Consider the following 27,111-nt stretch of genomic DNA (forward strand, 5'->3'; position numbering starts at 1 on the left):
GCTGCCCTTTTAAACCGCGCCAGCCGTGCGCGCGGGGCCGCCGCCGATTGGCTGGTGCGGGCGGGGAGCGGCCGCCGATTGGGCACGGGGGGCTCGGGGGGCGGGGCCTCGGCGGCGGCCATGGAGCCCCGCGCGGCCGGGCCGTGCCCGCTACACCCGGCGGGGTCCCCGCGCCCGCCCGCCGCGGCCGCGCAGGTAACGGGGGCGTGGGGCGGGCACGGCTCTCGGGATGGGCACGGCCCCGGGATGGGCACGGCCCCGCGGGGCGAGCGGGCAGCGCTCAGCCCAGCCCTGCCCCGGTAACGGGCGCGCAGGGCGGTCCCAGGGCGCGGGCAGCGCCCCCGGCCTCGACTCCTGCCCGGAGCCTCCCACGCCCGCCGGTTTCTCGTGGCTCTGCTCGCGGACCCGTCCAGGCGTGTAACGGGGCAGACGGGAGCGGGTGCACGGGGACGTTTGTGGGCTCGCGTATCAGTGCGGAGATCCCGGGAGCGCGGTGATCGCTGAGCGGGGGGGCCGCGATCCCGTGGTTGGGCATTCCCGGATCCCATCCCACGGCTGGGCATTCCCGGATCCGTTTCCTGCGGGGTTTCGGGCCGCTGTGCCAGTTCCGTGTGCCGAGAACGGCTTTGCCGTGCCCGAGCAGGGTCCGCTCTGCAGTCACGGCTGAGCTTTATGTGAGTTTGGTTCATCCTCGGGGATGTCGGGGCTGGGCCAGCTCTTCCATAAACCCCGGCAGCAGGTTGTACAGCGCAGGGGCAAAACCCTGCTTTGCCCGAAGGTTCAGGGATCTTTCCCTGAGATCCTGTGCTTCAGCGTCCCTCTACAGTCAGGTGGAAACTCACGTTCCCTACACAGGAGTTATGGGATGTATCCAGGTAAATCCTTGGACATTCCCTGGATATGCAGATCTTCCATACGGAGACCCGCAGCACCTGCAACTCAAGGAGCTGAACGCTGGCTGGCAGAGATTATCTGTTTGCATCGTGTCTGTGTGAGAATGAGAGGGGAAATTAACTTTCCTTGAGTGTTTCCCATCCTCGGCTGACTGAGTGAAGCTCAGTGTTAGACCTGGTACAGACAGGTTAGACCAGGAAAGCCTAAAACTGGGACAGATCAGCTTGAGGGCAGAGGAAGCCCCTGGGTAAATGCTGCAGGAAGTGCCAGTCCTCGTTCCTGGAGCACCTGTGCCCGTATCCACGTCCCATCTCCTTCCCTGTGCTCTTCCCTTGCCCCCAGGCCATGGATTCTCCCTATGCCAACGGAGCCTACAGCCCCCCGTACCCGCACTATGCCAGCCTGCCGCAGCCTCGGGGCTTCTACTGCTCGGGGCCCCCGCGCAGCCCCTACCCCCCGGAGCCCACGGGCCTGTACCGGCCCCCGTCGCCCGCTCCCGCCTGGAGCTTCGTGCCCCCGGAGTGTCCCAGCGAGGGCTCGGCGCTCCGCAGGCAGCAGGTCCCCGGCTACTCCCCACCACAGGTAAGGGCACTGCCAGCCCCGGGCGGCTCCTGGCATGGTGGGGCTGGGGGCTGGGGGAAGTGGCTCTGGTGGAGCTGGGGGTCCCCGTGGCTCTTGAGTGCCTTGTCCTTAAAAAACTGGTGGTCACATTGTTCTCTGGAGACCCTGAGCTTTTGGGCTAGGAAAGCAGGAACTGGGCAGCCAACCTGAGCTGCAGCCACTTCACAGAATCCCAGAATCGCTGAGGTTGGAGAAGATCTCCAGGATCACAGAGGCCAAGCTGTGCCCAATCCCCAGCCCAGAGCACTGAGTGCCACATCCATTCCTTCCTTGGACACCTCCAGGGATGGGGACTCCACCACCTCGCTGGCCTTTATGTTCCAATGTTTTACAACCCTTTCCATGAAGAAATTCCTCCTGATGTCCAGCCTGACCCTCCCCTGGCACAGCTTGATGCTGTTTGCTCTTGTCCTGTCCCTTGTTCCCTGGGAGCAGGGCCTGACCCCCCCGGCTGCCCTGCCCAGCTCCCAGGGCTGTCTGGGGGTGCAGTGCTGGGGGTGACCCCGGCTGGAATTCCTGTTCCTCCGTCCTTGCAGACCCCGGGAATGCCGATGCCGCAGTATCCATATGGAGATGGCAGTGCAGGGGTCACGGGGCCCCAGCCCAGAGCCCTGGAGGATACGTGGGGCCCCCCCTCTGTCTATGGGGTGCAGCCACGTTACGCCTGGCCCGCGGCCTCGGGGCACAGCAGCCTCTATGATTCACACCCAGCCTGGACTGGCAGCGGGGCTCCTGCCCAGCCTCCCTCCTGGGAGTCACAGGGACAGGTGAGCTCCTGTTTGCACACACAAGACTTGAATCCAGAGCTGTGATTCCACAAAGCACTGGAAGGACAGGATGTCCTGGGGTGGGTCTTGGAATGGGTCTGACGGGCTTTCTCTGGGTTGGATCAGGAATTAAGTGACTCCACATTTTTGGTCCCCAGGCAGTAGCAGCCCTGATGGGGGGTTCAGGGGCTCAGACTCCTCCTCTGGACAGGTGCCCCTTGCTGGGGTATTGCTTTCTGAGATGGGGACCAGAGCACAGATCCCTGTCCCCAGCATCCCCAGCCCTGTCCACCATTTGGTGCAGGATGAGAGCAGAAACTTCTGGGTTTTAAAGGAAATGCACTGAGAGATGTTTTCTCCTTGTGACTGCAGGACTCTGTCTACGACAGACCTGAGCAGAGCCCCAGCCCTCACAGCTACTACTCTGACGTGGAGCACCGGCACCCGGGGGCAGTGACTGAGCACAGGATGGCCAAGCCCGCCCCGTGCCAGCCCCGGGTGCAGTACAGTGCCCAGCCCCAGCTCTATGACCTCGCCCCACGGAAGGCCCTGGCTGGGAGCCGGGAGCTGGGCTTCAAATCTGCTGACCAGCCTTGCACAAATCCTGCAGCCTTGCAGCCGGAGATTCAGAGGATCCTCCACGTGATGGGGGAGGCTGAACAGCTGGAGGAAGAGGTGGATGAATTTGTAGGGAGAAAGACAGATAAATCATACCGGCTCCTGGAGGAGATGCTGACCAAGCTGCTGCTGGAGCTGGATTCCATTGAGACTGGGGGCCAGGACAGTGTCCGGCAGGCCAGGAAAGAGTCCGTCCACAGAATTCAGGCCATACTGGAAAAACTGGAAAGAAAGGGATTGTGAAAGCACGTGAGCCACAACACACAGCCTGTTGTTGAGGTTCCAAAGAATTTCAGTTCTCTCAAATCTCAGCTCTCTCTGCTACGCAGTATTGACAATGGAATAGCAATAAGCCCTGAGTCAACAAATCAAATCAAACCCACCAAAAAAGCCAGCCCAGAAGCCCAGCCCTGATAAACAACTCAGCAAAGGACAAATTGAGAGAGGTTTGAAGCAGCAAGAGTATTTAATGAAGATGTTGAAGAGAACTGGGCCAAGGATGGAGCCCTGTGGGGTCGTGTACAGAGTTTCCCAGACCAGGCCCAGTCTCTGGGTGCCTCCTCAAGCCACAGCCTTTCTTTAAACACTCTTCAGATGTGCTGCAATGTGCAGCCACCAACCAAGACTCTGGGCTTGTCCTCACTGCCTGTAATTTCAGCTTCAGCTCCCTTGCCATAAACCCCGTGTGTCCTCATAGGGGTTGTCTGGGTTTAGTGCACTGAAGGAGCAACACTGCAGTGCTGGAGGGAGGGACTGTGCTGGCACAGGTCATGTCGTGCTGTTCCTCTTCTGTGGTGCAGAGCCAGTGTGGGGTGTCCCTGTGGGCACGGGAACAGACTGGAAATCCCAGTTCTGCCACTGGAAGGGAGAAGTGCAAGTCAAGGAAAGAACAGATGCAGGATGCTTGGAAGTGATTTTCAGGTCACTTGGGTCAAAATCCCCTGTTTAATGTCCCTGTCCTGCGAGTTTTGTGTCCCACTGTGCAGCACCATGGGGAGGGAACAGCTCGGCCTGTTCCAGCCTCCTGGTCACCACCTGCACAGCAACTCACTGCTGCGTGTGACTCCTAATAAACCCTGACCAGTTTTAAATGTTATTTTGTAATTGAGATGTCTCAAAGTCTCTTTTTCTTCAAAGAGAAGTGGTGGGGAAGGTTTTGTAACTCAGACCAAAACTCCAGCCCCGCTGTACCAGTGCTGAGGTCAGGGGTGAATGGAACGTCTGAGAAGGCTGTTTTGGGGTGCCCGGGTGCCCCACTGCCTCCCAGGCAGTGCAGATGCTGCAGGAGCCTCCAGCTGTGGCTGAGTTGTGGAAGGGGTTTGGGAGAGATTTGGGATGCCTGAGGCTGGGAGTGCCCTGACCATGCACTGTGTGCTGACAGCCAGCCGAGGTCCTGGAGGCACCTGGCAGATCCCACATTCCCAGACAGGGCTGTGGGCACAGCACTGACCTTTGGAGCTTGTTGGATGTGTCCATGATCACGTGTGGTCATCCTGCACGGCCAGCCACGTCCAGGGTGAGCTGGATGTCCTGGGACAGGGAGAGGCTCAGCTGCTGTTTCATTTTGTGCCAGGCAGGGAGCAGCCAGGCTGAGCTATTCCATGCTTTCAGCCTGGAATCTGCCTGCTGGGGATGGCTGTGCTGGGGGACCAAAGCAATTCACAGCACCCAGGGCTGCCCTGGCACTGTGCTGGTGAAGCATGGCCCAGCCCCTGTGAGTGCCATCCCTTCCCCGACCAGCTGAACCCATCCAGCTATTCCTGAATAACATCTTCCTGAACAGTATTTCTTGTCCCTGCCTCCTTGGCAGAGGGTTATGTAAATCCCTAGAGAAAAAGAGAGAACATGAAGAAGTGGGCTGAAATGGCAGGTTCTCATTGCAGGGCGTGGGGATCCGAGCAGCTCCGTGGGACGGCGTGGCTGCCTGTGACATTCCAGCACACCTGGGTGGGTTTTGTGTTTCCCCCAAAGCTGAGCTGAGCTGGGATCAGGGGTCAGGCCCACGTCCCACAGCTCAGCCTGCAGGAAACTCTGCCGTAGCCACATCCCTACCTGCTGTAGCCACATCCCTACCTGCTGTAGCCACATCCCTACCTGCAGCCTCTGCCTCCTCCACACAGGAGCAGAGCGTGTCACAGCTCGGCCGGATGATCCGAGTGGAGACTGGATCTGGTCTGGTAGGTGCAGGAGCTGTGTCAGCACCGACTGTGCAGGCTCTGCACGCTCTGCAGCTGCAGAACGGGGGAATTGAGCACCCCTGACCCCTCAGTTCTCCTCACCAGTCCCTGCTGTGCCACGGTGAGCACTGGGATAGCAGCTCCTGGCAGCTGGTTTATCTTGCAGCGTCCACCCACATCACAACCCCCAAATTAGAAAGTCTGTCTCTGTTTATCGCTGGGCTCGTCTCTGCAGAAACCAAACTCTTACTCTGGGGTTGCCCGTTGCTTCTCCAGCAGTGCTCGCCCTCGGCAGAGAGTTTCTCAATCGCCACGGAAGCTAAAGTGTCACAGAGGAACTGAAAAACAAACATTAAATCAGCACCGCGTGGTTTCTGCTGCAATCAGCCCATGCTGGGGTGTTTGTTCATGCCGCAGCTGGCACCGGGGTGGGAGTTTCCCTGCACCCCAGTGCCCTGCATCCAGCTCGGGGCCACGGTGACCCCAGCCCGGGTGGGGATCGCGGGCAGGGGTGACGGGGAGGGAACAGGGGCCGGGAACGCGGGCAGGGGTCAGGGATGACAGGGCAAAGGTCTCAGGCAGGGGGTGCGGGCAGGGATCAGGGGCAGAGATCGCGGGCAGGGGGTGCGGACAGGCATTGCCGGCACAGATTGCCGGCACTGCGGGCACAGATTGCGGGCAATCCCCGCTCCTCCCCGGCCGTGACGGCGGGGGCGGGCCGCGGGCAGCACCGCCCCGGGCTGGGCGGGCACCGGGGCCGGAGCGGAGCCTGCGCTGCCCCCGGGCCGGGCCGGGCCGCGCCGCAGCAGCACCGGGGCAGCGGGGCCGGGGCCGCTCGGGGCAGCGGGGCCGCGTTCCCCGGTTCAGGGCGCGACCCGCGGAGCCCCCGGTACCGGCGGCACCGGCGCTGCCCCCGCAGCAGCCCCATGGCCGCGCAGGAGCCGCCGCGGCCGCCCCCGGGCGCTGCCGAGCCGGCGGAACCGGAGCCCGGCGGGCGCTACGAGGCCGTGGTGCCGCACTGGTTCTACTGCAAGGTCACGGACACGCGGGAGCGCTGGGTCCCGTTCAGCGCGCAGGACTCGGAGCGGCTGGAGGAGGCGCACGGCGCAGGTAGGGCGGGACGGGCCGGGGGTCCCGCCGGTCCAGCCCCCGCCACCGCCCTTCGGGTCCGCATCCCCCGGCCCCGATCCTGAATGGACCTGAATGGGGAGGGGCACGGGGGAGCATCAGGTGTGTGCTTGGGTAGCAGGGAAAATTCCCTGGATGCATCCCTAGCTTCCACCTGGGATGCTAGATTTTTCCCTCGAGGAATTTTAAATTGGGACTCCTTTGGCCATGTGCCTGCTCCCAATAACGGAGGTGTTAGGATGCATCAAATGGTCTGACCCCATTCAGCTGATACCGCTCTAAATTATATATACTCATACTGCAAAGCATCCTCTGGTGAGGCTGAGAGAACGCTGGCAGGAGGGCCGGAATTCCACTGGGAGAGTCCCCACAGCGTGGAGCTGTGCCTGCTGTGGGAGCAGGGATTGGAGGGCAGCTCCAAGCCCCGTGCTGAGGCCCTCGTGTGCCGAATGTCACCATCTGTGCCACCTGCTGCTGCCACAGGCAGAGCTCCCATTGCCCAAGGGTTGCCTCCCGTCCTCCCTCGCCCAGGAAGTTTCGGATTAGAGGCTGTGCTGCCCAGCCCTGGTGCTGCTGCCTGGCCCAGCCTGGCACGGGGTGCTCTGCCACCAGCCCAGCCCACAGGCAGACCCGAAGGCACCGAAATTCGCAGAGTTTGAGGTCTGTATTGGGGTCTGTAGAGAGTTCTGTGTTTCAGAGAGGAACGGCTTGGAGACAGGACACCCTGGTGCACCCCTCTGTTACACAATGCACTTCCCACGGCCACAGTTTCGCTTTTATCCTCCAGGCGGGGCAGGGAGAAGCCGTGTAAACATGTGCCTAAGCTAGAGAGGATAGTGTAGTGTAATATTTTAATCTCACCTTGTGCCTCCGAGGAAGTCTTGCCCAGATGTCCTGACACCGCTCTCTGAACTCGGGTACAGAGGACGTTGGCATCTGCTGCCGTGGCTCTCACCTGCTCCTGCCTCACCCCTGGCCATTCCAGGCTCCCCTGATTAACTGCAGCCTCGGTTCCCGCAGGGAAGGCGCAGGATGACGTGGTCGTGCCCACGTCGGGGGGCAGGTACGATGTGCACCTGCAGGCGCGGCGCCGCGTGGCCGTGTACTGGGAGGAGGAGGCGACTGAAGTGCGTCGCTGCACCTGGTTCTACAAGGGGGACAAGGACAATAAGTTCATTCCTTACTCGGAGTCCTTCAGTGAGGAACTGGAGGTAAACACACCTTTCCTGTTGGTTTCCATCTCTGCTTTTCCTTGTCACTGTCTCTGACGTCCCAAACCCCAAACAAGGCCACTTGCACCACAGTCAGGCCTGAGGACACGAACTCCAAAGAGGCTTTGGCACGGCATTCCCGTGGCTGATTGATGTAGCTGTGAGTGGTGCCATGGCCTCCCCTTCCCCTGCCCTCCTTGCATCCTTCCACAGCACCTTAAAGTGCCAGGCTTTCCTTTGGGATGATGCAAAGATAGAGATATAAATACAGACGTATAAAAATACCCATCTTTGCAATAATCTCTATTCTGATGTACCAAAACCAGTTCTAAGTTGATGGAGAAGTCTGATGCTGCTGCTGTCAAAGTGGGGAGTTCTTAAACGCTCTCAGCAGGTGATCCTGGGATGACCCTGCTGCTCCTCCAGCTGATTTCTCTGCTTCTTTTGCAAAGTGTTGATAAGAGATTCTGAAAACTGGGTTGGGCATTGATGGGCATACTTCCAGCTGACTCACAGTGGGTGTTCTCTTCTGTAGGAAGCTTACATGATTGCAGTGACCCTGGGTGAGTGGAAGAAGAAGCTGGAGTCCCCCAACAGAGAAGTCATTATCCTGCACAACCCAAAGGTGAGCAGGGCCTGGTGATCTCTGTGGTGACACCCCCTTTTTGTTTTTCTTTGTGCTATTCCTTTCAAATGGGTTTGTCCCAATGGCATTCCACTCACCTGCCTGTACCAGAGGAGAGGGCAATGGCAGCTGAGTCTGCCAACAGCTTCACATTTATTTTCAGCACCTCTTTGGGCAAAGGGCTCAGCCCAGCATGGTGTAGTAGCACTCCGTGTCAGCCGGCAGCTGCTGTGGCTGTCTCTGCTCTGGGGTCACTGACAGGCTCTTCTTGTTCCCAAGCTGATGGTTCACTACCATCCCGTTGCCAGCTCTGACGATTGGGTCTCCACCCCCACGGAACAAGGTCGGCCCCGGACTGTGAAGAGAGGAGTGGAGAACATCGCTGTCGAGATCCCCAACGGTGAGCTCCCTTCTCCCCTCCACCCATCCAAAACCCTGTGGAGTTTCCCAACCTGGTCACTCAAAAGGACTGGCAGAAGCTCCCATGATCCTTGGAGTGAAGTGCACGTCAAAACATTTTGTGCCAAAAGGATCCAAATGGTTTCAGAAACCTCCCCAGCCCCAGCGAGTTCACAGCAGCATCAGTGAACGTGCAGAGCTGCAGATCCAAGGGAAGGGTGGTGAGCTGCCAGCTCCTGCCTCAAATTACCCCTGAGCTCTCGATGTCTGGATTTCTACAGGAGGAGTTTCTTGTCCTGCTAGGCACACAGTGGTTTGTCACTTCCCTGCATGCTGGTGACTCTCTGGGGCACATGCTGTCCCCATCTCTGCAGCCAAGTGTCAGCTCTGTCCCCTCCCAGCTGCCCTGAGCTCCCAGTCAGGCCTCAGGACTTGTCCCCATGAGGACATCAGGCAGTTACTCCATTTTGCATGGGTGCCTGCTCTCAGCAAGGCATGTATGCAAACTAAGGTGTGTGGGAAGTAGGGAACAAGCCCTGACTCCACCTGGGGCCTACCTGGGAGATGCAGTTCCATGGGGCTGGGCATGGGCAGCTGCACTGAGACCTCCTGATCCTGCAGTTCCCTGTGCTGAACGATTCCCATGGCTGGACAGGGGTGAAGAGCAATGGGGATGAGCCACTTCCCCTTCCTCTCTGTCCCCTTGATCCAGATCCATCCCAGGGCAGGCACCTGAATTCAGCAGGACTGAGAGAAATGTGAGAAATCCCAGCACCCCTGAGGTGCCAATCCAGGCACTAACAAGGGTTTCCATGGGCTGAGGTGAGGGTGGGAAGCTCCAGCGGTGTCTCCAGCAGCTCCTTTCCCTGCTGGGCGCTGTCCCCCGTGCCCTGAGCTCTGTCCCCTCCTCAGGAGAGCCGCTGCAGATCGACCACCTGGTGTTTGTGGTGCACGGGATCGGCCCCGCCTGCGACATCCGCTTCCGCAGCATCGTGCAGTGCGGTAGGTGCAGAGCTGGGAAACCTCCCAGAGCTGGGGGAAAAAACCTCCCAGAGCTGGGGGAAAAACCTCCCAGAGCTGGGGGAAAAACCTCCCAGAGCTGGGGGAAAAAACCTCCCAGAGCTGGGGGAAAAACCTCCCAGAGCTGGGGGAAAAACCTCCCAGAGCTGGGGCAAAAACCTCCCAGTTCATCCTGGGACTGGGAAACGCTGCCATGGGGCCTCAGAGCATCCCCACACACGGGCAGGCTGCACGGCCAAACTGCTGACTGTGGGCAGTGTGAATGGAACACTCACTGACCCACCAAATCCCACATTCTGGAGGGGTTTAGGCAACTGCTGTTCGTCAGCTCTGCTTGACAACAGAGCTATTCTTTATAAATGTCTAAAAGTGCCTTATCCTCACTGCCAGACTAAAGCCCTGCCCCTGTGAAGGAGGTACAGATGGGGCAGAGAAATCCAGTAAACACACATGGCAGGACATGGAGCCTCCCCTGATCTGTAGTTAAAGATTCAGGGACTTAGGGGAGCAGCAGCAGATTAAAGACCCTGGTGGGATTTCCCTGTAATGATCTTTCATGGTATTAAGTGTTGTTGGGGCCACGGGCTGAGCCTGGTGGATCTCCATGAGAGTTGTTCTGTTTTGCAGTGAATGATTTCAGGAACGTCTCCCTCAGCATGCTGCAAGCACACTTCAAGAAGGCCCAGGAGCAGCAGCAGGTTGGGCGGGTGGAGTTCCTGCCTGTGAACTGGCACAGCTCCCTGCACTCCACGGGTGTGGACGTGTAAGTGTCCCACAGCCACGGCCCCCGGGCCAGGGGGATGGCAGGGAGCCTCCTGCCCTGGAAACTGCACTTCTGTTGGAAAAGCAAAGGGAAAGCTGTGAGTTTTTAGGGTAGGGGTGAGCAGGACAGACAGGGACCTCCAGAGCACCTCCCCATTCTGCAGCACACAGCAGGGAACAGGGATCTGCCTTTCCCTGGCTGATCTTGGGAGGGACTGTGGACATCCACACCTTACTAAAGGCCTTTGAGAACTGAGTACCCAGTTCCTGCACTGCAGCACTGCTCTGCAGTGCCCCAGCAAGGGCAGGAAGCAGGCCAGGCTCCTGGGCAGCCTCTTTGTTCTGGGAATGTAAGAGCACAGGCTGTGCTTTGCCTTCAGTCTGTGCATAAGCCGAGGGTCTGGATTACAACATACCTCCTTGGAGACTGTGTCAATCCTCCTCTGACCTTACACTTGACTGTAGAAGCAGGCTGGGGTTCCGTGGCTCCCCCAGCTGCAGCCCCCGTGCCCTTTGCCCGCAGTGACCTGGAGCGGATCACGCTGCCCAGCATCAACCGCCTGCGTCACTTCATCAACGACACCATCCTGGACGTGTTCTTCTACAACAGCTCCACCTATTGCCAGACCATCGTGGACACGGTGGCCTCGGAGATGAACCGCCTGCACCAGCTCTTCCTGCAGAGGAACCCGCAGTTCAAGGGCGGGGTGTCCATCGCGGGGCACAGCCTGGGTGAGGCTCCTGGCAGCATCAGCGTGCCAGGGCAGCTGGGAGGGCTCTCAATGCTCTGGGTTGGAAGGGACACCTTCCCCTAGGCCAGGCTGCTCCAAGCCCTGTCCCAGCTTCCAGGGGTGCAGCAGCCACTGCTTCTCTGGGCAGCCTGTGCCTGTGCTTCACCACTGAGTAAATAATTTCTTCCTGGCATCTAATCCAGCCTGTCCTGTGTCAGTTTAAAGCCAATTTCCCTTGTCCTGTCACTGTCTGCCTGTAAAAAAGTCCAGGGTGCAGCTCTTCCATCCCAAGGAGGAGCTGGCTCGGGCTCTTCCCCTCCAGGTGCTGATGCTCTGCCCATGCCTGGTTTTAGGGTCACTCATTTTGTTTGATCTCCTGACAAACCAGAAAGCTGATCCCGAGGAGGACGAGCACTGTGCACAGGTATGGGAGGCCACTCACCCATCCCTCCTGCAGCTGCGTGAGGATGGAGGAGAGAACTCAACATGCACAGGAGCAAAGTGGTGAGCAGAAAGCATGATCCCTTCTGGATCTGTTCACAGGTGTCCAGGACAACCTCAAGCATGGGGGGTATTGAGGAAGTAAAAGAAATCCTGAAGAAGCTGGAGCTGCCTGAGTATTGTGATGTTTTTGAGAAGGAGAAAATGGACAGGCAAGCACTGGTGAGAAGTGCCCCTGTTTACCTGGCTCTTGTGGTTCTTCTTTGCTTTTCTTCCCCATCATTCCACCACTACACATCTTCTGGTACTGAGTCACACATGAAACATCTCTGAGGAAGAACACAGTCTCACCAGGAACAAACACCACACCTCTGCTCCTGGACTAACACCGGCCTTGCTTATTTTCCAGTTCTTGTGCACAGAGAAAAACCTTAAAGAAATGGGAATTCCCCTAGGGCCAAGAATGAAAATACTCCATTACATCAGCTCCAAGAGAGAGACGAAGGTTTGTTTTCTGCATGGCTTGTGCTCATGCCATCACATCCCATCCCATTCCATCCCTCTGACACAAGGACCCCTTTGTGCTGCTGCAGGATCAGAGCTCAGCAGCTCCCGGGCACAGTGAGCGTGGAGCAGAGCCAGGGTCCCTGTCCCAGCACGGGGACAGCTCAGAGGATGTCAGGAACTGCCAGTACAGGGATGTTGGCTTGGGACAGGTAACAGCTGAGCTCTGGCTGCACCCACAAAGCTCTCGTGACACCAGCACGGAGTTTGTCTCATGAACAACCCTGAACCCCTCTCCCAGGTCTCAGCAAACTACCCCCAGCTGAACTACAAGCCCAGCATCTTCTTTGCCTTTGGCTCTCCCATTGGGATGTTCCTCACCGTGCGAGGAGTGAAGCGCATCGACCCCAACTACAGCCTGCCCACCTGCAAGGGCTTCTTCAACATCTTCCACCCCGTAGGTATCAGAGCCAGAGCTGTCCTGGGTGAGGCACGTGGAGCACGAGCCCTGGCCACTGTCCCCCTCTTGTGTGCAGTTTGACCCCGTGGCGTATCGGATCGAGCCCATGATCGTCCCGGAGCTGGAGTTCGAGCCCATGCTGCTGCCCCACCACAAGGGCAGGAAGAGGATGCACCTTGGTATGGCACAGGCAGCCCCTGCCCCCCGGCCCAGGGCTGCTGCTGCAGCCCCCAGCCCCACAGCCACCCCCCTCCTGCCTTGCAGAACTGAAGGAGGGGCTGACTCGCATGAGCGTGGACCTGAAGAACAACCTGCTGGGCTCGCTGCGGGTGGCCTGGCAGTCCTTCACCCGTGCCCCAGTGCCAGCCCTGGAGGCAGGGAGCACTGAGGCTGAAGCAGAGACGGAGGCTGGCACTGAGAAGCAGCCAGGTGGGTACTGGGATGTGTGGGGCAGGGGAGAGCCAGGGATGGAGCCTTGGGAGCTGCCTGTGCAGCCTGGGCTCCCACAGCCACAGTGCCCAGCAAAGGGATCACTTTGGGCTCTGGAGGCACCTGGCTCTCCCCAAAGGCTGTGGCCTTCCCTGTTAGCCCCTGATGAAGGGTTTTTCTGGGGGGTTTCAGCACAGCACAGCACAGCACACCACGTTTCAAACCTGTCTCCTGCACTGCTGTTTCTGAGCACTTCAGCTGCCTCTGCCCTGTGGGAGCTGCAGAGGGGTCAAGGGAGGGCAGGGCCCTGCTCTTGTGTTGTCATGGCTGCTGGTGCCCTGTGGCTGAGCCACGCTGCTCTTCCTTGCTCCAGACACAAAGCCAGAGGAGCCCCCAGCAGCAGTGAAGGAAGAGACGCCCCCGATCAACGTGGGGAGGCTGAACGGAGGGAACCGCATCGACTACGTGCTGCAGGAGAAGCCAATCGAGAGCTTCAATGAGTATTTGTTTGCACTCCAGGGGCATCTCTGCTACTGGTAAGTGTCTGTGAAATGCTCAGGGCTTCACATTTACCTGTGGTGGAGGCAGAATGGCATCAGTTTCAAAGCCAGCATAGTAAGAAAAGCCTCAGCTGATCACGGGAACAAGATCTTCTCCTGTCTGTGACACACACAGGGTGGGCACAGACAAAGGAAGGACTTGTGGTGCAGCATCTGCATCTACCCCAGCCATCACACATGTCCTGACAGAGTGCAGGGAATTCCCTTCTGATTGCCATGTCCTCCTCCTGCAGGGAGTCAGAGGACACGGTTCTGCTGGTTCTGAAGGAGATCTACCAGACTCAAGGCATCACACTGGATCAACCTTTACCAGGAAGCCAGTGACCAACCTGTGCTGTTCTGGCTGTAAGTCACCTTTCCTAAACCCCTTCTGAATTTCCTAGGGCACCTCAAAGGAGACCTGGTTTATTTGAGGGAGTAATATCCATTATCTAAGGCAGGGAACTTGTGTCAGCTTTCTTCTTTGGCTTGTCAGAACCTTTGCCTGTGGTCTCCTTTTGCTTTCTTAGGTCAAATCCCACTGAGTACTCACCAGGAAAGTCCAGATCTCTTCTCTGCCTTCCTCTCCTCTGCTGCTGTGTCCTGCATGCTGCTTCCCAAGTACTTGCTGCTGCCTGGAGATAAGGATGGATTTTCCTCCGTTTTGGGTCTGGGTAGGGGGAAAAACTGTCAAGGGAAAACCACTTCTGCTCAAGCACACACAACACCTGTACAGTGACTCCCTGTGGCAACGTTTACTTTTCACCCTGCACCCTGTGAGTCCCCACAGCAGCTCCTCCAGCCCTGCAGCACAGGCTCAGAACGGTGTCCCTGGGGAGGGGACCCTGAGGAGAAAAAGCCTTAAACAAACAGCATGGAAAGAGCTGCAGCAGCCCTGGGGCAGGGCAGGTTCTGACTGCTAACACCAACACCCACAGCAGCACTGCAGGCCCGGGAGGCAAAGCCCAGGGCACAGGCTGAGCCAGCAGGGCCCGTGCAGCAGCCACACTCATCCCTGCACTGCTGCTGCACGTTTGTGCAGCCCTGGCCGTGCCAGGCAGGGCTGCCCTGTGAAGAGAGCAGCATGTGTGTGCTCCTCCCTGCTGTGGTGTGCTGGCAGTGACAGCCCAGCTCCCTCACCCAGCCCACGCTGGCAAACCAAGGCTCTCCCCAGTGCCAGTGCCCTGCTGTACCTGCTCCGAGGAAAGCTTCACCTCCAGCCCCAGCCCAGCCTGGGGAGCAGCAGCTGCTCCTGGCAGTGTCAGGGCGGCCTGAGCCCTCTGTGCCCTGCAGGACACGGAGCTGTCAGCTGAGGATGGAGATCCAGTCCTTGTTTTTAGCTTTAAATGTTCACAACGCAGCCAGCAAAGGTGCAGCCCAGATCCAGCAGAGTCTGGACACTGCAGGAATGACACCAGCTCTGTAGGCAGCTCAGTCTGCACCTGCCTTGAAGATCTTTTCTGAGGGGGACAGGGCTGGAGAGCCTCTGTGATCCTTCCCTGGCCACCAAAGCCCCTGGGCTGTGCTCAGTGCTGTGTGAGGTGTTGCTGTGCAGCCTCTGGAAGAGCCAAACCACTTTTCCCTCCTGCTGACTTTTGCCCTGCATGGGGTAAGGAGCCTTTTCCCCCCACAGCCTGTTGGTTTGTTTTTCCTCCATTGTCTGTTATTTGCACTACTGGAAGGGTTTTGTTTGCAGCCTCCATCCCTCCTCCCCTCCCAAGGAACAGAAGCTGTTCTTTACCTGACTGCAGGAACAGCCAAGCTGCTCAGTCAGCACCTGAACTACTGCTGGCTAAGGTCTCATGGGAGTAGGAAAAGGGACAGTCTTAACATGGGACACTAATGATCAGCTTTTTAAGTTATGCACTTTGTTAAAAAAAAAAGTTAAATACATTTTAAATGTTATTTAATGTCTTTTCCAGTAAAAGCCAAAATAAATAAGTAGATGACTGTGGTGTGTGCATGTCTGGGGGGAGAGGAAAGGTTGAAAAATTAATATGTGCAGTTTTAGGGGAAAGTGAAGCTATTTCTATAATTGTATTGAAGCTACAGAGGTATAGAGGGCCCAAACTGCAGCTGATGGGGTTTCATTACTGACTCACCTGCCTTGCTGTGCTGCAGCCTCACCTGTGCTGTTTGCATCTACTACACCTGTCTTTGAGGGGACCAGTGACCAACAAGTGCTCACAGAGCCCCTGCCAGGCAGCTGGCCCTGGATCTGCCCTTGGAGAGACAGACCATGGGCAGGGAAACGAGCACCTCTGCAGGGATCTCACACAGGTGCAGGGATGCTCTCAGACACCATTTCATTTTCTGCTGTCATCTCCTCAAAACTATACTAAAGCTGCAAGGAAAGAGCACCCACCAGAAGCCCCTGCAGACACCAGAGGAAACAGGTTATAAAGCAACAACCCTAGCCTTGAAATGAAGTTTTAGTACCACAGCTCATTACAAAAATTAAACTCCTTTATTTGGGAAGTTAGAAAAACTCAATGGCAGGTCCTGAACTTCATTTCCCAGGAGAAGGGCTGGGACAGCTTGGCTGGATTGCAGGGAAGTGACCAATGGTGCTCCTGGACTGGACACAAGAACTCCCACCAGACTGGGCACACTGGGTTGTCACATTTTCCCAGTTCTTGTTCAGGACCTTCACACCCCAAGTGTCTTTGCACAGGCTGGCACCTCGAGTGCCTCCCTCGCTGCACAGTGGGCCTGAAGAGGGGCTGGCCTACAAAATCCAAGGAAATGAAGCAACACAAGGGCCGGGGCAGGGAACTCACCAGCTCAGCAGGGAACACCTGCCCAGGGGCTCCTCCTCGTGGGAGCATTCTCCTGAGCAGCCTCCCCCAGCCTTGCCCTGCCCCATCACTAAATGCTCATGTGGAAGCTGGGAGCTGGAGGCTTCTCCTCGTGCACCGGCAGCGCCTTGGGCTTGGCCAGGGATGGTTTGTGGCACGTGGTGTCTGTCAGGGGAGGGTAGTACTGCCTGTAGCACAGGTATGCCAGCACCAAGCCCATCACTGAGCCAACCAACACATCTGTGGGCGAGAGCAGAGCACAGTTAATGCCCTTCAGCCTCAATCAATTCCTCAGCAGCAGCTTTTCTGCTAGATCCACAACCTGACTTGGCTATAAACACAAGCCTGGTTTGTATCCCAAAACCACACAGAAAGGCATCACTTCCCTGCAGGTGGCACCAAAACTGCCCCTGGAGTAGTACAAAAAAAACCCCCCAAGTCCCTGCTAGGGGCTCTGAACATTTGTGTGGCACCACAGCCCCCTGTGCCTGCAGTGCCCTGTCCAGGTGCACAGAGACGCTCACCCACCTTCCCAGTGGTGCTTGTAGTCACAGGTGCGGGACACGGCGATGAGGGTGGCCAGGAAGAGGGGGAGGAGGAAGGCACAGAAGCGCAGGGCCCGGCTCCCTCGGCCTGGAACGAAGCTGTGCAGCTTCCCTGCCAGGTAGAAGGCAGAGAAGGCAAGACCAGCAAAGGCAACTGGAAAAGAACAGAAGAGTCCTGGTTCAGAACAGCTCCAGGCTTTGCTGCCAGACCCTCACCCTCTGCTGCTGCAGTGGCAGGGCTGTGAGAGGTGTCTGCCTGTCCCTGAGCCAAGGGAAGCACCAGCTGGGACTGATGGATCCTAGAAGCTGGTACCTGGCACACATCCCTCCTTCCAGGGTTACAGACAGCTTTGCACCACATTTCTCACCCCATTGCTTTGCAGAGGGAAACCTGAGTCCCCCGAACACGTCAACAAATGCAAAATACAAATGCAAAGCTGTGGGGTGCAGGAAAGCAAATGCCAGCTGCCCTACCCTCTGCTCCCCAGAGCCCAGGCTGCAGCAGGAAGGAGCCGGGGAGAACTCACAGGAAGCGTGGCCGCTGGGGAAGCTCTTCCTGCCCTCGGTCACTCTGCGGGCATCTCCCGTGCACAGCAGCTCCGAGTTGGCTCGGCCGTCGGGGAAGCAGCGGAAGAAGAAGTCAGGCCGTGGCCTGGGACAGGGAACCGAAGCTCAGGGCTCAGGCTGGGCACTCCCGGGAGCTGCCCCTGCCAACCCCATCCTCCCTAAATGAGCCTATCTGAATGATGGCCTGAGACAGCAGCTCCCCAGTGTTTTTTCTAATCCTAAATTGTCTTTACAGCTAGAAAAAAACCACATTCCTTTCCAGGCTGAGCGTGTCCAAGTTCAGCTGCTGGCCTTGATCTGGCTGTTGCAGAGCTGCCTCCCCCGCCCTCCCCACGGTGCAGCTGGGACCCAGCCAGTCCTCACCTCCCCACGACGAGCTTCAGGGCGTTTGTGAAAACCCCGTTCAGGGCAAGGGCAAGGCTGGCAGCTGAGAGAGAGCACAAGGGTCACATCAGCACCATCCCCTCCTGAAAATGCAGCACATCCAGGCACGGGCAGGCTCGAGCTGCCTCTCTCTGGGACAAGGAGGAGCTCACCAAGGCAGGCTTCCCTCGTGTCCTCGTGGTCAGCACCCATGAACAGCCTCGCCAGGATGATGAGCACCAAGGGAGACAGAAATGCGATGAACTGCACAAAACAGGGAGAATTTCAGGTGTCAGTGCAGCAGGTTTAAGTTCTCACCAGCACACAAGAGCAGTTACTCAAGAAGACTCCGAGTACACTTTCCTTTCCCAGAGCCAAGCAGCAATCTGTCCTCTGCAGTCCCTGCAGCTCCATCAGAACACAATCCCCCATCAGCTGCACTCGCAGCAGGCCCTGGTCAGCCCAGCCCATGCTCTGGCTCTCACACAGCTCTTCTGGCAGTGCTGCTCTGGCTGGTTTGGGGGTGTCCCCAGGCACACCACCTCAGCTCTCCCCTCCCTGCAAGCCCCAGCATTAGCTCTGTCAGCAGCAGCCGTGCTCTGTCAGCAAAAGCACAGGAGCTGCTGATTCAGAGCAACCAGTTCTCATCATCCCCATCTCAGCCCGGGGGCATTTCACCCCGGGACATCCTCACCATGGCTCCCACCCAGTCTGTGCCCACCTGAACTCTGGCCCGTGTGGTGCTTTACACTGCCTGTTCCAAATGCTATCCCGAGCTTTTGTCCTTCATGTTCCTCTTGCAGAAAATCCCACGTGCCATTTGCCAACTCAAGAGCCACAGCCCCTCACCTCACACCGGTGACAGAGGGACCAATCCCTCTGACACACTGCTCTCCTCAGGAAATCCAACACAGAGTTAGTCAAACTCTTCTAAGCAAGCCTGCAGCCCTCGAGGAAAACATTTGACAATAAAATGATAATAAATCTCTGCTAAAAATAGCTGCTTACAAGGAAAACATTCCCTGATAGCGAGTGCTGCGCTGTCTTCTACGCACCCAGTAATTTAGACGTGGAATGGATTATGGACAGCAGTGCAAAGTCCTCATTAGTTCATGAACCTCAAATCCCAAAGGCAACTCTGGACAGTAAAGCTTCAAAACATAAAAATATGTTCAGCCTAATTGGTTCTATTCTCACAGGATGGGTAGAAAGGACCACTGGGACCATCAGGTCCATCCTCTCTGCTCGGGGTCTCAGAGCACATCACCCAGGACTGTGTCCACATGGATTATGAGCATCTCCAGGTGAGGAGACTCCCACTACAGTCTGGGCAGTCACTGCCCAGTCACCCACACAGCCAAGTCCTTCCTCGTGTTCAGGTGGAAATGTCCACGTTCCAGCTGGTGCCCCGTGGAGCAGAGCCCGGCTCCATCCTCACAGCCTCTCCCTTCCCTATTTATCCACATGGATACGATATCCTGCACTTTCTGCAACGTGCACTAGGAGCTGCAGGTATTGCAGGACAGGCCTTTAGCCAGCAGCTTTGCTTTAAAAGGAGAGCTTGTAATTTGAGAATAAATCAAAGCAAATGCAGGAAACACTGGCACAGGCTGCCCAGAGAAGCTGTGGATGCCCCGTGCCCGGAACTGTGCGCAGACAGAGCACAGACAGTGCGGGGCTCGGTCCGGTGGAAGGGAGGGACGAAAGGATCTTTTAAGGTCCCTTCCGAGCCAAACCACGGACCCACCGAACTTACAAACATGAGCACTGTGGGAACACGGTCCGCTTCCACGTAGGGGTTTTTGTAGAGCCACATCTCCTCGGGCTGCAGCACGCGCTGGAAGGGCGGCAGGAATTCCATGATCCTGGAACGAGACAAGCACATGAGCCCGGAGCGGGCGGGGACGGCTCCGGGCGGGGGTCCCGCACCCACCCGAAGGTGGCGAGGAGCAGCACCCGCAGCCCGGCCTCGCCCGCCAGCTCCGCTCGCCGCATGGCCACTGCTCGCCCGCCGGGGCGGGGCGGGGAGAGCGCAGCCCTGCCCGGAGGAGGGACCGCAGCCCCGTTATCCTCCTCCCGTTATCCTCCCGTTATCCTCCCGCCCCGCCCCGACACGGAACTGACTCATCTCAGCATTGGAACATTCAGAACGATTTATTGAAGTCAACCTCAAGCAAAAAATTTCAGATCAGTGGAATGTCATTAAAAACCTTTCCAAAGGAATCCTCACGGAAAAGCAAAAGGGAAAAAAAAAAAAAAAGAAAACAAAAGGAAAACAAACTAAAAAAACAAACCAAAGCCCCAAAAAAACCACATCAGAATTCCAGAGTATTTGTAGAATAAAATAAAAAAAGGCAACATCTCAGTAAATAGAATGTACAAAAATTATATGTTCTACCATCACACACAGTCAGTAAGAAGCTAAAATATTACAGGCAAGTCTCGATACGCTCTACCTAGAGGACAGGAGCTATCTATGTACAGGGAACCAGCTTTACAGGCTTCACACTATGCAAGAGGACAGAGGCCAACACAAACCCCCCAAAATATTGGATATCTCAAAGTCTATGCGGCAACATCAAGTCATGATACAGTAATGCCCCGTGGAATCAGACACTCCTCGGCAGTGTCAGGGCTGCATCTGCGTCCAGAATCTCTTCCATACCACTTGGGTGAATATCGATGCTTTGCTATTAAAGACTCGAGTGATTTCCTTAAAATAACATTTCACAGAATCTACAAAGTTTGTTACAGATAAACAAAGTCTACAGAAATAACGACTCTACAAAGGTCCATCTTACAGAGCACGTGGGGATGGAGACGGATCCGCAGGGATCTGTGTTGTGCAACATCACTCGTGGAGACAAACGGGTCGGGGTCCTCAGAGCACCCCAAATGTCAACCCCAACCCCGGCTCAAACGGGACAGGATCAGCCCGGGGCTGCAGCTTGTTGGGACAGGAAAAGTGACACCAGCAATGAGAGACAGATCACTGGAACAGGGAGCAGGGGTTCATCCAGTCTGGCTATGGCCCAGAAGAGAGACACAACTGCAAGGGGGGCTCCCAGGGACCCAGAGAGCCGGGACCCCACAGAGCCGGGATCTCCGGAGGGACCCCACAGAGCCGGGATCTCCGGAGGGACCCCTGCCCCTGGAGCTGGTGGTGGCACAGGGAGGGCACAGCCCCGGGCCACAGGGAGCGGTAAATGGCTTTGGCAAATTCATACGTGTTTTCCCTTTTTTATTCACATTAATCACAGAAATCCCCTACACAAAGCACAGTCCCAGCTCCCTACCTCCTGCTCTGGAGCACAGGGGAACACAGACCTGAGCTGCTCACTCAGAAATGCAGTTTCACAGGGAACAGCTTTTCTTTTCTTCCTGTTTTGCCTTTTTTTCCCCTCCTTTTTCCTTCAGAACAACACTGGGAATACATCCAACGTGTAGGAGTGTATGGTAAGTGCAAATGTTTTTGCTACACAAAGAGAAATGGCGGGGAAAGCTGATGGCAATGGGAAGGGACAGCACTGCTCCAAGGTCGCCGTCTCCCACACAACACCCGGTGAACACAGAGCTCCGAGCCTGCTGCTCCAAACCCTCCCGTTTGCCACGGATCCACTGTACAGCGGGAGCAGGAGGGAACTTGAGGGAAGTCAAGGACATTTTTAATGCATTATACAAAAAAAATTCATGTATAAATAAAAAAAGCTGTAAAAGGAACCGCAGAGCTTCAAGTACATTAAACCCTGAATTCAATGAGGCAGAGGTTTCCATGTTAAAGTGACTTCTCCGTACCAGAGTCGGACACCCCATCCCACCCTCCCCACCCACATAATTCTGTCAAGTTTCAATATATACAGATTTTATGCTCATTGATAATTATGTCTAGTAATTGTGTCTTTCCCATTCTATCTTGAAATTAAGATAAAAGAAGGGCTTTTTTTAAAAGAAAGGCCAAAAATCCACATTCCAGCCCTATTACTCCATTTGAACTGATTCTCCAAGACCATGTGGTGACCAGAGAAGGTGATTTGCCCACAAATTTTCCTTCCTGAGCTGCAAACGCCTTCAACAGTCTATGGACAGGACAAGTCTATACAATAATCTGACAGCTACAACAGCTAATGCTTGCACCATGTGTTCAGGAATGGTGGAACCAGCCTTGCAGCTCCGGGATCACAGCATCCTGGAATTCTTACTCCTGGATTCACCTGGCCACGGGCTGCAGGATGCCTGCACTGTGCCCAGGGGCAGCTGCAGAGGAAAAGCTCCAGTAAACCACAAACCCTGCTCTTGGGCAGGGCAGGGAGGTCACCAGAAGTGTGAGGCCACCCCAAAAATTTAACACAAAAGGAAAGGAAAAACACACCAGTGTGTTCCCATGAAGGAACAGGTCCCACCAAAATCACCAGTTCTGTGGATTTCCTCTAGGTCTCAGCATGAAATGACCCAACTATCCAAGATTCCTTATTTTGGAGCCCACACAAATTAATTCAGCAGCTGCCTCCCACTCTGCTGAAGCCAATCCATCAGAACAGCTGTGCAATCTTTTCCTTACAAAGGAGCTGCACTAAGCAAACTACATTCTGGTTACTCAGTTTACAAAGACATGGTTAAAATGTGCATTTTAACATCTGAGTCTGGCACTCAGAACAGCCCCTGCAGTCACCAAGATCATCTAAACTGGCCCTTTCTTATCTAACAATGTTAAAGCTCTTTCAAAGACTCACCTTCAGTTCAGAGTTTTGTTCACAAACTGAACAACCTCTCTGGTTTTCCCTTCTGAGTCCAAACCCAGCTGCTGGCTGCTATGGATGATTTTTTGGTGGAAAAAAGAAGCCTCTCTAAGAAGTCTGAACACAAAGTGAGCCAAGACATCGAGTGGCACAGGAGGAGCAGCAGCCTCCATCACAGCATTTGAGAAGTTTTAAGCCTTCTGTGCCCTGGCCAAGGTGGCCACTGACAGTCTGTGGCTCCCAAGGTGTCCTGGTGCTGCCACACCACATCCCTGTGCTCAGCAGGTCACCATGGACATGGAAAGAATGGAGCAGGTCAGTGCACTCACACAGCAGCACGATACCAGCAACATATCTGATATATATAGAATATATCAGCTGATATCTGCAGTATCAGAATGCTCTGACTTCAGAGAAAAATCACTGAACATTATCAAGCCTAATAAATAATATAAAGTGAACACCTCGAGCCCTACAGATGTGGTAGCAAGAGCTGTGTTTGGAATTTCTGAGAAGGTTAAACATCATTAATAAGAGCTTAAAAAGAGACATTTCTCACACAAAACGTTAAGAAAAATAAAATCCTTTTTGTAATTTTTTTTTTCCTTTAAAAATACCAAAATCCAGCACTGCTTTCCAGCAGGGTTAGTGTTGGACCCTCATTGGAGTGTGGCCCACAGCAGGAAGTGCTTTAGGGATCCCAAGAGCTGCTGGCCCAGACACTTCTGGGTTCTGTCACCCCAAGGCAGGCGTGGGCAGCTGCTCAGGGGCTGTAGTGTATCTATCACTCTACCATGCACACACAAAAACTCCCCCTGTCCATCAGCTTGAGGATGAGAAGGACACCAGGCAGGGACAAGACATGTTCTAAATTCCACACAGACTTTTCCAGCCTATTTTCTTCATCTGAGAAGTCTCCGTGCTCCCACAGGTTTGTGTAAGCAGTTTTCCAGAGACAAGGATCTTAATTCCAAGGCTCAGTTCAGCCAGATGCCAGCAACACTTGATTATTTTCAGCACCCACGAGCAAAGGCTGGCAGGGAGTAGCTGCTATCAGTACACGAGTCAGAATACTCACTGTGCCAGGGCAGGGGGGAGACAGTGCTTGGTGAGATCGTGGGCTGGGGGGGGGGAAGTCAACAAAACCAGCTCCAGTGCCCCCCTTGCACAAAAAAATGGAGGAATATAAGTTTTCTAAAAAAAATTCTGGAGCAAGAGCCAACACAAGCCATTTGGAAAGCCTCAGTGGAGGAGTCTGTCTCTCTGATTAACAGAGGAAATCCAAGACAGAACAAGCTCCTGAGGCATCAGCTGGCTGCTGGGATGTGGCCCCTTACCCAGACACAAAATACCCTGTTCATTGAGGAAGTGCTGAGATGTTCCTCAGCTCCATTAACAATGAAGATAAAGTTAGAAGATCTCTCTCAACAAAAAAAAAATCTTAATTCCATCGAAACCAACGCGCACATGGGTCAGGTCCCTCACGTGCCCAAGTCTCCCTGAAGCCAAGGGGACTGAGAAGGCAGGACTGAAGAATCACACTCAGGAACTGCCACCAAAGCAGGGCACATGTGGCAGATGATGAACCCACCCAGGACTGACTGAGGGTGGGAGCCTCTCCTGCCTGGGAGGGGTTTCCAAAAGAGGTGGCATAAAGAAATGACCGCTGTGCAATTAAACTCTGAATTTTTCCATCTGTCTGCAAACAGCCAAGACAGCTCTGGAGCAAGGAACCACCATTTCTTCCCCACTGCCAGACCTTGTGTTATGAGCACTTCCCAGAAGTCACACACCTGATTTCTCACAGGAAAAGCTTCACAATAATATTCATAAGTAAACATGAGAGACAACCTACCTTCTCCAATGCCTTTAACAATAAGTACTGGAACAGAGGCATTTCAGAGTCACCTGGTCTGACACCCACACCTGTCTGTTTGGCATCTCAGTGTTACAGAGGGGACAGGCTTTGCTCTTTCCATAAACTAGACACAAAAGTTACGTTGGCTTCGCTGTTTTGTTTTTAAAGACACGATGACTGATCAAAGCCAGATCTTCAACACCCTTTCAAAATTAAATAAATAAATATGTGGCTATGCTTTGCTTTCTACACTCAAAGAACATTATTTTAAACAGAATATTCTTTTCACTGTCAAAAGGTTTACGGTTTTCTTCAAAGGCCAAGACGCTCCTGGTTTCCAACAGTAAGAGCTGCTGTAGCACATTCAAGGGTAAAAGAAAGACCAAACAATAAAAAGCAAACACCAGTGCCTGGTCCTCCTCGCTCAATGGTCCCGTTCCAGCTCACACGTGACGGCCCCGAGGACAAAGCCGAGTGTGGCATGGCAATCTCTGAGTTCATCGCCTGCTGCCCCTCTTCTCCCCTCCCGTGTTTGTCTTTAACCAAATTCACTCCTTTGCCTCTTCCACAGCGTTCTGTGCTTCCAATTTGCACTTGATCTTGCTCCAGTACTCGGGTGCCACAGGAGATTTGGGGTCGTGTGCGGAGCAGCAGAGGCGGCCGTCCAGCGCCGACGGCACCAGGGCTCCCTTCTCGTGATCCTTGCAGAAGGAATGGGGGCAAAACTCACAGAAGGACACGGCAGGATTGCTACAGATGTCACACTGATGCCATGGACATTCCCACTTTCCTGAGGATGGCAGGAGAGAGAGAAAGGAAGCTGGAATTAGTGCACTTTGGAGACAGCACTCCGTGCTGGACTGCTCAGATGAATGCAAATAAAGTTCAGAAAAATCAGTTGCTACTTCTGCTTCTCATCTGAGATTCTACAAGAATCTGAGTGAATACAGTTCTGTTTTACATTTTCTTAGGCCTCTCTTAGCCCAGAACATTACTACATGCACAACCAGACCTTAAAACAGTCAGATCTACCCCCTTAGGCATCAAGGCACTGCATGTCCTTGCAAGACAGAGTTTGTTTTGTACTTTTTCCTGATTTGTGAGCACCTCACATTGCCCTGGACACCGTGCTCCTCACAGGGTACCTCCAAAGGAAGCTTTAGGTCAGCCCTACACATTCTGCTGGTTTTGTCAGTGTTTGAACTGACATTTGTTTGTGCCAGGACACCAAGATGATGCTCATATTTCAATCAAAATAAGATGAAGTTTGATTTAAGAAGAGGAAAAAGAACAACAAAAAAAAGTATGACAAAGCCTCTGCCCACTGTCACATTTAGGAAGAGTCACCTGATGTACTGCTAAAAGTGAGTGGTATTGCAAAAGCAAATTTGGTGCACTTAGTGCAAACGAATACTGAATTTAATGCAAGTGAAGAGTGTATTTTATGTACACGAATGCTGCATTTCACCTCCAACATTGTCTTGTAGCAAGAGGGAAAAGTTGAGCAGGAGGAGCCACGTGACTGCTCTTACCAAAAGGTGGTTGAGTCAGGTTAAGGCATAGGAGGTGGTATGCTTTGGGACAGTCCTTCTTATCACACATGACCAGCTCTCCCCCATCTCCACACTGGAAACAATTATCTTCATGCATTTGCTTCTGTTCTGTTTTTATTTTCCGTTTCTTCTGCTTTAATTTTGCATTTTTCACTTTCTCTTCATTTGCTGTTGCAAATGCTGTCTAAGAAGGAGAAAATCACAATACAGAGTCACTTATAAACCCCTGGCATCCAAGTCAATTTTGGGTTATTATTTCCATGAACTTTTCTTAAATTACATCCATTTAAAATAGTTTTTAAGCTCTAAAAACCAGAAGTGCTCATTCAGATGTTCCTGAATTAACTTCCCACCAGGTACAACACCACGGCAGGGCACACTATAAAATCTTTGGAGACTTCCAAGGGTAGAAAGTATTAGACAGGCTAAAGAGGGAAGCAAATCAAACCCCTCTCTGCCCTGCCAAGTGCCTGGATTTGGGAGCAGAAGCTCCAGGTTCACCCACGTACCTTGGGACGCACGCCCAGGAAGCCGCTGCAGTTCTCTGCTCCACAGTGACACTCGGTCCTGCCATTGCCCAGGCAGTCCAGGTTGTAATTGAATGTTAACTCCATTCCTACAATTTAAAGAAAAACAATTCACCCACACCGAGGGAAGACAGGCCTGTGACAATGACATTTCATTAGCATTTGTTATCATGAGACCCCTGCTAAAACTGGGACCATAAGCTCCACTCCAATGAATAAAAAAGTTCCTGAACACCTCACTGGCATTAATAACTTCAAAGAAAAAATCGTGATTCTAACTGACGAACTTGGCTACTGCAAGACAAAAGCAAACACGCCAAATAATGCCATCCTTTTACCTGCAGGAATGTCACAAAGAGCAAACAGTCCAACTCTAATGTCACCATTCACTGTCCACTTCTGTGTTTCACAGTTTGGGTTACAACTATGGTTCATAAAACGAGAGTAGTTCCCCTTTGGGCCAGCATCTATTATTCGGTCCTTCAAGGAAAAAGACAAAGACGTGTTTAGTACTTACAAAGCAAAGAGGTTTCCTGCTGCTGAGTGACATTTGCTATCAAAGAAGACACAATATTCACCTTGGTTACAGTCAGCATATAAAAATTGGTGACACTGTTCTCGTGAGCACGTTTGATCCGCAGCCTGCACTCCTCCTCATCAATCAACTCCCCAACATACTCATTGACAAATTCACCCTGCAAAGGAAAGGAGAACAAAAGTAAGAAATCTGTGCATCCTAATCACAATTAAAGGGAAGCAGCACAGAAAAAGCATTTCCTATAAAAAAGAACAAAGTGGTTCTGGTAGGCACAATGTGAATACATGCACCAGGTAATTG

At 54.5% G+C, this 27,111-nt stretch overlaps 4 protein-coding genes and 1 long non-coding RNA gene across 12 annotated transcripts in view; 2 read left to right on the forward strand and 3 right to left on the reverse strand.

Moving 5' to 3' along the window:
• The first annotated feature begins 108 nt into the window (after positions 1-108).
• Positions 109-4,004, forward strand: BAG4 (BAG cochaperone 4). The gene is made up of 4 exons (XM_014890829.2): positions 109-195; positions 1,237-1,476; positions 2,052-2,282; positions 2,655-4,004. The coding sequence occupies exons 1-4, from the start codon at positions 121-123 to the stop codon at positions 3,141-3,143; spliced, it is 1,035 nt and encodes a 344-aa protein (XP_014746315.2). The 5' UTR covers positions 109-120; the 3' UTR covers positions 3,144-4,004.
• On the reverse strand, positions 2,913-5,929 carry LOC148221006 (uncharacterized). Of its 2 annotated transcripts, none has more exons than XR_015808697.1 (3): positions 5,180-5,929; positions 4,995-5,074; positions 2,913-4,726 (listed from the first exon to the last, which is right to left on the reverse strand). It is a non-coding gene; the product is annotated as an uncharacterized LOC148221006 (long non-coding RNA). The 2 variants fall into 2 exon arrangements; XR_015808696.1 differs by having other exon boundaries at positions 2,913-4,430; positions 5,180-5,915.
• Positions 5,930-5,988: 59 nt separating this feature from the next.
• Positions 5,989-15,276, forward strand: DDHD2 (DDHD domain containing 2). Its single transcript, XM_014890809.2, has 17 exons — positions 5,989-6,187; positions 7,226-7,416; positions 7,952-8,041; positions 8,321-8,441; positions 9,353-9,442; positions 10,088-10,223; positions 10,746-10,954; positions 11,307-11,377; positions 11,497-11,616; positions 11,804-11,899; positions 11,988-12,110; positions 12,200-12,355; positions 12,435-12,537; positions 12,623-12,787; positions 13,161-13,323; positions 13,581-13,692; positions 13,857-15,276. Exons 1-16 carry the CDS (start codon positions 6,004-6,006, stop codon positions 13,669-13,671), a joined length of 2,109 nt encoding a protein of 702 aa, XP_014746295.2. The 5' UTR covers positions 5,989-6,003; the 3' UTR covers positions 13,672-13,692; positions 13,857-15,276.
• A 498-nt stretch (positions 15,277-15,774) lies between these two features.
• PLPP5 (phospholipid phosphatase 5) lies at positions 15,775-24,324 on the reverse strand. Of its 3 annotated transcripts, none has more exons than XM_088180098.1 (7): positions 24,191-24,324; positions 19,356-19,464; positions 17,773-17,863; positions 17,600-17,663; positions 17,197-17,321; positions 16,653-16,823; positions 15,775-16,364 (listed from the first exon to the last, which is right to left on the reverse strand). In XM_088180098.1, exons 2-7 carry the CDS (start codon positions 19,458-19,460, stop codon positions 16,195-16,197), a joined length of 726 nt encoding a protein of 241 aa, XP_088036224.1. In that variant the 5' UTR covers positions 19,461-19,464; positions 24,191-24,324; the 3' UTR covers positions 15,775-16,194. The 3 variants fall into 3 exon arrangements, with proteins under 3 accessions (XP_088036224.1, XP_014746318.2, XP_088036225.1); XM_014890832.2 differs by lacking the exon at positions 24,191-24,324 and adding an exon at positions 19,533-19,625; XM_088180099.1 differs by lacking the exon at positions 24,191-24,324 and adding an exon at positions 19,533-19,621 and having other exon boundaries at positions 19,356-19,436.
• The window catches only part of NSD3 (nuclear receptor binding SET domain protein 3), a 35,882-nt gene continuing 28,505 nt past the window's right edge, over positions 19,735-27,111 (reverse strand). For 4 of the 5 annotated variants that reach the window (XM_014890818.2, XM_088180086.1, XM_014890817.2 and 1 more), the window contains 5 exons: positions 26,852-26,968; positions 26,612-26,753; positions 26,256-26,362; positions 25,726-25,930; positions 19,735-24,983 (listed from right to left, as the gene is read on the reverse strand). In XM_014890818.2, coding sequence (XP_014746304.2) covers positions 24,742-24,983; positions 25,726-25,930; positions 26,256-26,362; positions 26,612-26,753; positions 26,852-26,968 — 813 coding nt within the window. In that variant the 3' untranslated portion in view covers positions 19,735-24,741. The remainder of the gene's footprint in view (positions 24,984-25,725; positions 25,931-26,255; positions 26,363-26,611; positions 26,754-26,851; positions 26,969-27,111) is intronic. The other variant, XR_015808694.1, reaches the window with a different exon arrangement.

The sequence above is a fragment of the Sturnus vulgaris genome, chromosome 28, assembly GCF_052056855.1.
Source record: "Sturnus vulgaris isolate bStuVul1 chromosome 28, bStuVul1.hap1, whole genome shotgun sequence".
NCBI classification, from domain to species: Eukaryota; Metazoa; Chordata; class Aves; order Passeriformes; family Sturnidae; genus Sturnus; species Sturnus vulgaris.

Coding starts and splice junctions, on each gene's coding strand:
- BAG4 (XM_014890829.2), top strand. CDS start 121: ATGGAGCCCCGCGCGGCCGGGCCGTGCCCGCTACACCCGGCGGGGTCC. Junction 196..1,236: donor CGCCCGCCGCGGCCGCGCAG/GTAACGGGGGCG, acceptor CCTTGCCCCCAG/GCCATGGATTCTCCCTATGC. Junction 1,477..2,051: donor CCGGCTACTCCCCACCACAG/GTAAGGGCACTG, acceptor CCGTCCTTGCAG/ACCCCGGGAATGCCGATGCC.
- DDHD2 (XM_014890809.2), top strand. CDS start 6,004: ATGGCCGCGCAGGAGCCGCCGCGGCCGCCCCCGGGCGCTGCCGAGCCG. Junction 10,955..11,306: donor CATCGCGGGGCACAGCCTGG/GTGAGGCTCCTG, acceptor GCCTGGTTTTAG/GGTCACTCATTTTGTTTGAT. Junction 11,378..11,496: donor AGGACGAGCACTGTGCACAG/GTATGGGAGGCC, acceptor ATCTGTTCACAG/GTGTCCAGGACAACCTCAAG.
- PLPP5 (XM_014890832.2), bottom strand. CDS start 19,594: ATGCGGCGAGCGGAGCTGGCGGGCGAGGCCGGGCTGCGGGTGCTGCTC. Junction 19,465..19,532: donor CTGCTCCTCGCCACCTTCGG/GTGGGTGCGGGA, acceptor GTCTCGTTCCAG/GATCATGGAATTCCTGCCGC. Junction 17,864..19,355: donor TTCCCACAGTGCTCATGTTT/GTAAGTTCGGTG, acceptor TGTTTTGTGCAG/TTCATCGCATTTCTGTCTCC.